At 56.3% G+C, this 10015-nt stretch overlaps 1 protein-coding gene across 2 annotated transcripts in view; it reads left to right on the top strand.

Moving 5' to 3' along the window:
• Positions 1–1378: 1378 nt before the first annotated feature.
• Positions 1379–10015, top strand: part of LOC117997809 (zinc finger protein 883-like) — a 17041-nt gene continuing 8404 nt past the window's right edge. The window contains exons 1-3 of one of the 2 annotated variants that reach the window (XM_034986234.1): positions 1379–1472; positions 5868–5957; positions 8213–8304. In XM_034986234.1, the coding sequence (XP_034842125.1) occupies positions 5924–5957; positions 8213–8304 (126 nt within the window). In that variant the 5' untranslated portion in view covers positions 1379–1472; positions 5868–5923. Of the gene's footprint in view, positions 1473–1814; positions 1901–5867; positions 5958–8212; positions 8305–10015 lie in introns of those variants that run through there. The other variant, XM_034986235.1, reaches the window with a different exon arrangement.

Here is a 10015-nt window from a genome sequence, read left to right as displayed (position 1 = left end):
TCTGTCTGATTTGGATGCTTTTTGTTATTTTGTTCTTATTTAATTGCTCTGGCTAGTGCTTCCAATACTGTATTGAATAGGAGTGGTAAGAGAGGACATCCATGTCTCCATCCTGATCTTAGAGGGAAAGCTTTCAACCTCTCGTGGTTGAGTATATGTTAGCTATGGGCTTACTGCATACGTCCTTTATTGTATTGTGGTATGGTCCTTCTATACCCAGTTTTTGAGAGTTTTTATCATGAAAGGGTACTGAATTTTGTCAAATGCTTTTTCTGCACCTATTGAGATGATCATGTGGTTTTTATCTTTCAGCCTATTAATGTTGTGTATCACATTTATTGATTTGTGTATGTTAAACTGTCCTTGTGTCCCAGTATGTATCTGTCAAAGATAAATACTGAAAAAATAAATCTTGCAAATACCACTATTAGACCTAAAATATTTTTTTTAATTTTTTAAAGATTTTATTTATTTATTCATTCATTCATTCATTCATTCATTCATCAGAGAGAGAGAGAGGCAGAGGGAGAAACAGGCTCCCAAGGAGCAGGGACCCCGATGCGGGACTCAATTCCAGGACCCTGGGATCATGACCTGAGCGGAAGGCAGACGCTTAACCATCTGAGCCACCCAGGAGCCCAAATTTTTTAAAAATTTTAAAAAATATTTAGTTGAGAGAGAGAGAGCGCGGTTGCGTGCACAAATGGGGGGAGGGGCAAAGGGAGAGAATCTTCAAGCAGACTCCTTGCTGAGCTGGGAGCCCCAGGTGGGCTCCATCTCAGGACCCTGAGATCAAAACCTGAGCTGAAACCAAGAATCTGATGCTTAGCCTATTAAGCCACGCAGGCACCAGAAAATAATTTCCTAGTGTCACCAAATACCCAGTGCTCAAATTTCTCCAATAGAAACAAGAAACTGGTTTTAAAAGTTTGTTCCTCTCATATAAAAGCTGCAAAAACTTGAGATCTTGTTGAATGTAGGGGCTTTTTGTTTGTTTGATTTCCTTTTCACTGAGTGCACGTTAATCTTGCCTCCCCGGCTGGGGAGGGATGCTGGAAATTTTGAGGTGGGGTCGCTAGGGACCCTTCCGCACCTCCGCCGCCAGGTAAGGGCTGGGGGGGGGCTGCAGAGCGGGAAGTCCACTCCTCCTCCAAAGCTCCTTCCCTCTGCGGGAACCCAGATCTTCCCCTCTGCCGGGTGGGAGGAACGGGACGTCCTGCCACCTCCCCGCTGCCCCCGCCCCTGAAGCGCGGTCTTGGGACGCCTCCATCGGCCTTGGGACTACATTTCCCAGCGGTCCTCGCGCGCCCCCCTGGCTTGGGCTCCTTCGCGGACACGAAGCGGCGGGGGCGACGGGCGCGGGGGCTTCTGGGACTGGTAGTTTGGCGGGCGGCGCTCGCGCGCTCTTGGGACGGGGTTTGAATTCCGCTCAGCCTCATTCAGCTCCCGAGACCCGGGCTGTGCGCTGAGCGGTGAGTTCGCGGCGGCAGAGGGCGGGGAGCGAGGGCACGCGAGGGAGTGCGTGTGTGTGCTGGGGGGTCCGTTTCTGCCGGGGCAGCGGGCGGCTGGGCTGCGCGCTAAGGCGGCAAGGAGCCGTCCGGTCCGCGCCACCCGGATTCCCGTCCTGCGGGACTGGGACGCCGGCGGGTCTGGGGGCGGTGGCTCCGAGCCAGTGACTGGCCCGCCAGCAGGTGCGTGGGCGAGGGCGGGCGCACGGCCGGGGGTGCGCGGGCGCGAGGGACTGACTCGGCGGGGGGCCACGTGTGGAGCCGCGTCCGTGCCCGCGGGATCCCGCCCACCGCGGCTTCCGAGCGGGCGCGGCTGGCTTCGCTCTGCCCGCTGAGTGGGCACCTCTCTGACCGCCGTGCCCACCGCCGAAGTGCTGCTGGTCTGCGAGTCGGTGGGTGTGCGAGTGGGTCCGACTGCAGCTGCGCCCCTCGGGGGCTCTGAGTTGGGGTGGCTGGCGTCTCATCTGTGTGAGGCTGCGAGTTTGTGTCACGCCGAGTCTGCCAGCGGGTGTAGCCGAATGCGTGTGGCTGTGTGTCTGTGAACCTTGGTGGGTCGTGACTTTCTGTCCGGCTGTGTGGGATTGGGGGTGAGTTTGTGTCTGACTTTTGGGTGTGGCTGGGTTTGGTTGTGCGCCTCACTCTGCGTTACGTGACTGTGTGTGAGAGGTTGTGTGTATCTTAGGATGTGTCTGATGTGCCTGCATCCGTGTGACTGTGTGAACTTGTGTGGCTGAAGACACAGCTGAAGACCGTGTGGAAGTTTGGGTGCAGCTGTGGGCGTCTGTGTAGTTGAGCGAGTTTGTGTCTGTAGGAGTCTGTGTGCGTCGGACCCTGTGTGGCGGGTGAGTGTGTGTGTATTTCAGTGTGCGTCTTAGTGTTTGTTTAAATATGGGGGTGTGAGTTTGTCTGTATCTGTGTGACTGAACGCGTGTGTGTGGGACTGTGCGAGTTTGTACTCAAAGGTGAGTTTGTGTGTTTCTGTTTGATCACGTAAGTTTGTTCATTCCCACGCTCTTCCGCCAGGGCCGTCCCTGGGCATCTCCGGAGCCTGACCCGTGCAGGCTCCAAGGAGACCCTCGGGGCAAGCGTACCAAACCCGTGCCCGGTGGGCCGGCTGCCATGGAGGGGAAGCCCTCGCTGATGTAGACCGCCGGCATAGAGGGCAGTCCCGTGGCTGCTGGTTCCTCGTGGCAGCTGTGCTCAGTGCCGAAGCGCTGAGGGAGACCCTGTCACCCTGGGTCTGGGAGGAGGCGCCCAGCAGGGTACGCACTGGCACTGAGCAACCCAGTCTGAGAGACACAGGGGACTCTGATGCCCAAACCCTCCACTGGTGTGGCCGGCGTGCCTCAGGGTCAAGCTGAGGACCAGGTACTAGCCCCGAGGGCCACTGGCATTCTCAGGTCTTTCTGAGCCCCTGGGTCTCAAAGATTTCTGCTGTCACTGCTGGGGAGAAAAATGAAGTGGAAGAGGAGGCTGGAACCGCTCCTACGGGGACTCTCTCCAGGACCAGCTGGGGAGCACGGGTCCCTGTGGGAGGCAGGATGGTCAGACTTGAGGCATGCTAGTTTGACGGGGGAGGCAGAGACATCAGGTCAGCCCCGGGGTGCTAGAGAGGTCAGATGGGGGTCTGCAGGATATGTTAGTGACTTGGCCAGCTGCAGCATGGAAAAACTGGGGGGCAGTCCTGAGGGGAGTTTGGGACAAGTGGAGCAGTGGGGAGCCCCAAGGAGGCACTTGGGGGTGTCTGGGAGGACACTTCTGAAGGTTTGCGGAGAAGGGCACCAGCAAACCAGCCTTGGAACCTCCAGTGAGTCTGCATGAGCGCGCCCTGCCTGGCGTGGGGACTGGGAGAGAGCTCGGTGTGCACAGCCAGGAAGGTGCACCCGGGGGTGGGAGGGGTGGAGTGTGGGGGGAGGCGGATGGGCCCTGGGTGAGAGCCCGCGGGCCCTGGGTGTCAGGGAGAGAGGGCAGGGCGTCTGCGTGTCCTGGAGGGGGACCTGGAGATTCGGGGCGGGCGTCCGCAGACGCGCGTGTCTCCGTGTGTGTGTGAGCCTGTGTGCACCAGGCGGCTGCCGAGCACGTGTGTGCACTTGCCAGCGTGTGAACGTGCTTCCAGGTAGGCCTCCCAGGCCTAGGGAGTGGGTCGGAGTTTTGGAAAGTAGCCAGGGGAGTAGAAGTGAGTGTGTGTGCATGCGCCAGTCCGTTAGGGGATCAGCTGGCGCCTGGGGTCATGGTGCATCTGATGCACGTAAGTTTGTTCATTCCCGCGCTCTTCCGCCAGGGCCGTCCCTGGGCATCTCCGGAGCCTGACCCGTGCGGGCTCCAGGGAGACACTCCGGGCAAGCGTACCGAGCCCATGCCCAGTGGGCCGGCTGCCATGGAGGGGAAGCCCTCGCTGACTTAGACCCCCAGCATAGAGGGCAGTCCCGTGGCTGCTGCCTGTGCCCGGCCCCCATAGCCCAGCCACCCCTGGTCCCCGGAGCCGGGCGCCAGTGCCCCTGCTGCTCCCGAGCGTGGCATCTATGGCCCGCGGATCTCCCCTAGCACTGAGCTTGGCCTTTTCCTGGAAGGGCTGGCCCAGGCCCAGAGGCTAGATTGGTCCCGGAGGGCTATGTGGTGAGACAGGATCGAGACCCAGCTGGAAAACCACAGCAGCAGGGACAGTGAGGCAGGGAAGGTGGAGATGGGAGAATGGGGGGCTGAGGCCTCACCCCTAAGAACAAGTACATTGTAACCAGCACAGAAACCGCCTGCACTCTGGCTAAGGCACTGCCATTATCACTGGGCAATAGCGTTCTCGTGTACAATCATTTAATGGCCTCATTTTTATGGTGGGCAAAACGGAAGCAAAGAAGCTGAAAACCCCCAAATTGTGTGTTGCCAATTTAAAATATAGGGCACTCCTAAAAACTATAGGACACCCACTTAAATTTGAATTTCAGATAGTGAATTAGGTTTTAGTATAAATATGTTCCAACTGTTGCATGGAACTTGCCGTATTATACTTACAAATAATTGACTCAGGGGGCGCCTGGGTGGCTCAGTTCCTTGAGCCTGCAACTCTTTTTTTTTTTTTTAAGATTTTATTTATTTATTTGACAGAGAGAGACACAGCGAGAGAGGGAACACAAGCAGGGGGAGTGGGAGAGGGAGAAGCAGGCTCCCCACTGAGCAGGGAGCCCGATGTGGGACTCGATCCCAGGACCCTGGGATCATGACCTGAGCTGAAGGCAGACGCTTCACGACTGAGCCACCCAGGCGCCCCATAAAACATTTATTTTATTTTTTAAAGATTTCATTTATTTATTTGACAGAGAGAGACACAGCGAGAGAGGGAACACAAGCAGGGGGAGTGGGAGAGGGAGAAGCAGGCTTCCCGCCGAGCAGGGAGCCCGATGCAGGGCTCGATCCCAGGACCCTGGGATCACGACCTGAGCCGAAGGCAGACGCTTAACGACTGAGCCACCCAGGCGCCCCTAGAGCTTACATTTTTAAAAAAAGAAAAAAGAATTTATCCAAATAAGTAAAAAAAAAAAAAAAAGATTTTTTAATATAGACGTGTCCCATGCAGCGTTTGGGACATACTTACACTACAAATTATTCATTTATCTCAAATCCGAGTTTCGGGTTGCTGTGTGCTTGTTGTGATTAACTACAGCCATCCTGACCCTGCAGCTCTCACAGCCGGTGCCTGGCGGGCCAGGACCCCCTCTCCACCCCCCGGACAGACTGGCCCACGGCCCTGCCTCACTGCTGGGCCTTCCTTCCCAGCTCAGGCCAGGGTCCCTGATCCCAGGGCTGGTCCTCCCCAGCAGCACCGTGGCAGCGCGGGCCTCCCCCCTCGGGCTGTGGTGAGGGGTCCTGCAACCGGCGGCCTCGTCCCCACCACAGTCCTGCGAAGGAGGAGGCGGCCAGACGAGGTCCAGCTCTTAGGCGCCTTGTCAGGCTGCCGTACGGCTTCAGAACAGGCCAGAAAACCAGGAGCACCAGTACTGGCCAAGACTCACACGTCTGGAGTGCCTGCCGTGATGCCAGGCACCGGAGGCCCCCCTGATGCCTGGGTAACCCAGCTTCACCATCAGGGCCCCAGCACTTCGTATCACGAGCCCCAGGCCCCACGAGCCCCTGCCTCGGCCTTGCTGGGCGCCATGCCACGCTCCCCGTAAAGCATCCAGTTGGCCTTGAAGGCGATCTACGAGGGAGGTGTAGCTAACACCTCTCCTCCACAGTTGAGGACACAAAACGGTGGGGGGGTGACGTCACCTGCCCAGGACCACCCGGCTTCCCCAGAGCTGGGACTAGAACCCGGGCCCTCCATCGCTGCGGCCCACCCCTAACTGCTCTGGTCTCTGCCCCTAGAAGAGGCCTGTGCCGTACGGGATACTGCACCTCGGCATCGCAGAGCGCGGGGCGCCATGGAGGTGAAGACCCAGCCGCCTGACAAAGGAGGTAAGAGAAACAGGGTGGAAAACTGGGCAGGTGGGAGGGGGCAGGCCTCTAGGGCCTGGTGATGGCGGGAGGATTTACTCTGGAGACCGGCCTCCAGCCCCACACACCACCCACTGGCTTCTCCTGGGGTGGGAGGGTGCAGAGGGGCCCCCGGGATGGACTCTCCCCGACACAACATCATGTCAGTGGATCCTGGACACTCCTCTGCTCGGAGCCTGCAGGGGTGTCTTCGGGGAGCCAGAAGCAACCTGGGCTCCTCATTGTGACTCTGCAATCAGTTGCCCATTCAGGGGGCCACAGAGTCACCTAGGTGGGAGATGATGGAGGTCCAACCCAAGGAGATGGTGGAGGGAATGGGCAGGAGTGGGCCAGTTTGGGGTCCTGCTGGCGGCTTGACTGGATGAGGGAGGGCTGTTGGGTTTGCCGGGATGCTTCCTGTTTTAAGCCTTTTTATGTGTAGGGCGCCTGGGTAAGCGTCTGCCTTCAGCTCAGGTCATGATCCCAGGCTCCTGGGATGGAGCCCCGCATCGGGCTCTCTGCTCAGCGAGGAGCCTGCTTCTCCCTCTGCCTGCCACTCCCCCAGCTTGTAATCTCTCTCTCTCTCACGCTCTGTCTCTCAAATAAAGTCTTTTTAAAAAACCACTTTTTATGTGGAAATAATTTATATTCACTGGAAGTTGCCATAATAGTAGAGAGGTCCCATGGACCTTCATCCCATTTCCCCAAATGGTCATGTCTTAAGCAGTGAGAGTACAACGCTGAACGAGGAAATACATCCTGACCCAATGCATGTGTATTTTTTAGGGTCAGGTTCTCACATTTGTCGCTGAGTGTGACCATCACCCCAATCAACATACAGAACTGTTCTGTCACCACAGAGATCTCCCTAGAGCTGCCCCCTTCACTGTCCCTCCCCCTCCCCCATGTGGCTGTGACAAATCCTCTCCATCTCTGTGATTCTGTCATTTTGAGAACCTTGTATCAACAGAACCATGCAGCTGGTGACCTTCTGAGATTCACTTTTCCCCCCTTGGCACAGTGCCCCGGAAAGCGATCCGGGCTGCTGTGGGCACCCTCACTTCATCCCTCTTTATTGCTCAGTGGGGTTCCGTGACGTAGCTATCCCCTGAAGGGATATCAGGGTTGTTTCCAGTTGCTGGCTATTGCGAGTAGAGGTTTTTGCGTGAATGTGTGTTTTCATTTTGCTGGCAGAAATGCTCAGGAGTGCGATTGTTCACCAACAGATCAGCCAGACAAACAAGATGTGTTGGGATGTTGTGTTTTAAAATCTAAGAAACCACTTTCCCTCATATCCTCAGGAAATTACCCACAAACTCTGATCCAGGAAGAAACGTGGCCCAAACCACTGTTGCTCTGTGGCAAGTGGTATCCTGTCTTCCACTCCTGCCTCCACCAAACTGTTCCCCGTTGAGCAGGCCAAGGAATCTTATAAAAATGAGGATCAGGTCCTGTCAGACCTCTCAAGCTGGAGAATGATACAAACTCTGTATAGGGGCCCTGGTGGCCCCGAGGGATGGGACCCTGCTGGCCTGCCTTCATCATACCCATCTCTCCCTCCAATTCAACAGACTCCGGTCACCCTGGCCTCCTAGCTTTGCCTTTAACATCCCACCTCAGGGCCTTTGCACGTGCTGTTTCCCTGCCCAAGAATGTTCTCCCATCATATGCTCACTTGGCCATCTCCTTCTCAAAATGAAGGTCAAAACAAAGTCATCAGCATCCAGGGATTTGCCTTCATTCCAACCTAGTTTATTTTTGTCACTATGTCTGTCACTCTCTGGTATTTTCTAGTGTACTGATTTGGTTTTGGTCTCTCTGCCTCTCTCAAATGTGAGTATTTGAGATCCTGGGAGTTCTAGTCTACCACAGACTCCAGTGCCCCCATTGTCTTACCCCAACCCCTTCACTCACTGACATTTCCTGCCTGTTCCCTTTTGACCCTTGGGATGCAGTTTAACACATGTCTTAGGGCACCCCTGTGCAACCTTGAGCAAATATCTTAACCTCTCTGTGCCCGGGTTCTCATCTGTAAAGTGGGATGATGATGGTAGCCATCTTGTAGTGTTATTATGAAAAACCAAATAAGGTGATACCTGTGTAGTATTTAGAAGACAGCCTGGCACACAGCAAGTCTTGATCCATGTTAGCTCTTGTGGGTTTCATTATTGGGATTTTATTGAGTTTCCCTACCCACAGAGGGCAGAATGACCTCATTACTCCTTCTTCCTTCCCAGTCCTGCCTTCTCAGAGCCCTGCTCCTACTTCAGAGAAGCTCTCCAAAAAGAAGGGAAGAATGCCAGTCAGATTCCTGCCGGTCTGGAGCACGGTAAGCCTTCTCCCTTTGACCAGAGGGCCCCTCAGTTCTGAGAGGTCAGGCGCATCTGCCACCCTCTCTGCCCGGCAGAGACCCTCGGGTGGCAGGGCCCCCCTTGCACCCCCACAAAAGGCTATGGCCCCATCCTATGGGGGATGGTTTTCCTGGGCCTCTTTCCTGCCTTCTTCTCTTCCCTAATTTCTACCTCCGCTGGAATGTCACCTCCTCCAGGAAGACTCCCTGCTCACTTCCTCCTCATCACTCCATAACGCCTTGCCTTGCTTAATTTTCTTCAGAGTAGTTATTGCTGTGTGACGCAACCACGAGAACAGAAGGCTGGGACAAGATAGTGACACTGGCAGTGGCTGAAACCGTGTTTGGGTGTCAGCCCTGGAGGGGTGGGTGGAGGCCAGGGACGCCGCTCAGCATCCTGCAATCCACAGCAAACAATGATCTGGCCCCCAGATGATCTCACCTGTGCAGAGCCGAGAAACCCCGGAATAGGGATGGGCTGCTTTTGCAAAGAAAGGGGCATTAAGTGCAGGCACCACCCTCGTGGCCCTTCTGTGCCTCACAGCTGTGAACGCCAGCCTGGCGCAGCGGAGGGCGAAAACTCGGAGTCTGACTGCAGGGTCACATCCCCCCTCAGCCACTCGCAGTTATGGGACCTGGGACTAGTTCCGGAACAACTCCGGGCCCGCTGCAGTTTGCTCATCTGTAAAATGGGGCTACAAGGTTTACCATGGTCCAGGGGCTATTCTGAAGAGTGAATGAACTCGCATCTGTGCTGTTTTTAGAAAGCGCCTGGCCTGTAAGGGTTTGTAACATGAATGGTGGCAGATTCCTGTCCCCCGAGAAGGGTATGTTGGCATCTCTACTTGACACCCCCATATCCCCCCAACTCTGTGCCTCATCATAACGAGCGGGGCAAGTTACTGGTGCTTTCTGGCCCCGTCTGTAGAATGCAGAAAGCACGGAGGCTACCTCCTGAGGACGAAATGGGACAATGACCGGTCAGGCCGGCAGGGGAGGAAAGTGCTAGAGGTCACAGCCCTACCAGAAACTGCTACAGCTGTGCACACCGAGGCGGGCTGTTTCCTGTTGGAAAAGCAGCGTTTACATTTGCATGAAAGCAGATAGTTTTAAGAAACCGGCTGAGGCAAGAGTTGTAGCAGCTGAGGTTCCGGCCCTTACTAAAGCGCCGCGTGCTGTCACGGATTCTGTTTTTGGACTGTCCCGTTGAACGCTCACACTCCCCCGCCAGGAGGCAGCACTACTCTTTATCCTGACCATTTTACAGATGCGGAGACTGAGGCGCCAAAAGGCAAGTCCCCAGCCGGCGCGCCGCCAGGCAGGAGGCAGAGCCCTCTGTCCGGCCCCCACGCTGAGGGGCGCGGACCCCACTCCGGGAGCAAACACTGTCCCCTGTCTGCTCTGCTCTCTCCCCTTCCAGCTGCTCCCCTTGCTTCAGCTCCTCCTTGCACACTGTGGCAATGCTCTGCAGGGCCTTCCCCTCCCAGCCTTTCCCAGCATTTTGGGAAATGCACGCGGGTGCGCATCCCCCGTGCCTTCGGGGCGTTCTCTGCGGCCACGGCCCCTGCACCCCTCTTCACCTGCGGCCCTCCGCACCTGTGCACCTGCGCCCCTCTGCATCTGCGCCCCATCTGCACCTGCGGCCCTCTGCACCTGCGCCCCTCTGCACCTGCGCCCCTCTGCACCTGCG

Source organism: Mirounga leonina, unplaced genomic scaffold, assembly GCF_011800145.1.
Source record: "Mirounga leonina isolate KUSES-001 unplaced genomic scaffold, KU_Mleo_1.0 Mir_376, whole genome shotgun sequence".
Taxonomy (NCBI): Eukaryota; Metazoa; Chordata; class Mammalia; order Carnivora; family Phocidae; genus Mirounga; species Mirounga leonina.
This window is presented reverse-complemented; position numbering and strand designations above follow the sequence as displayed.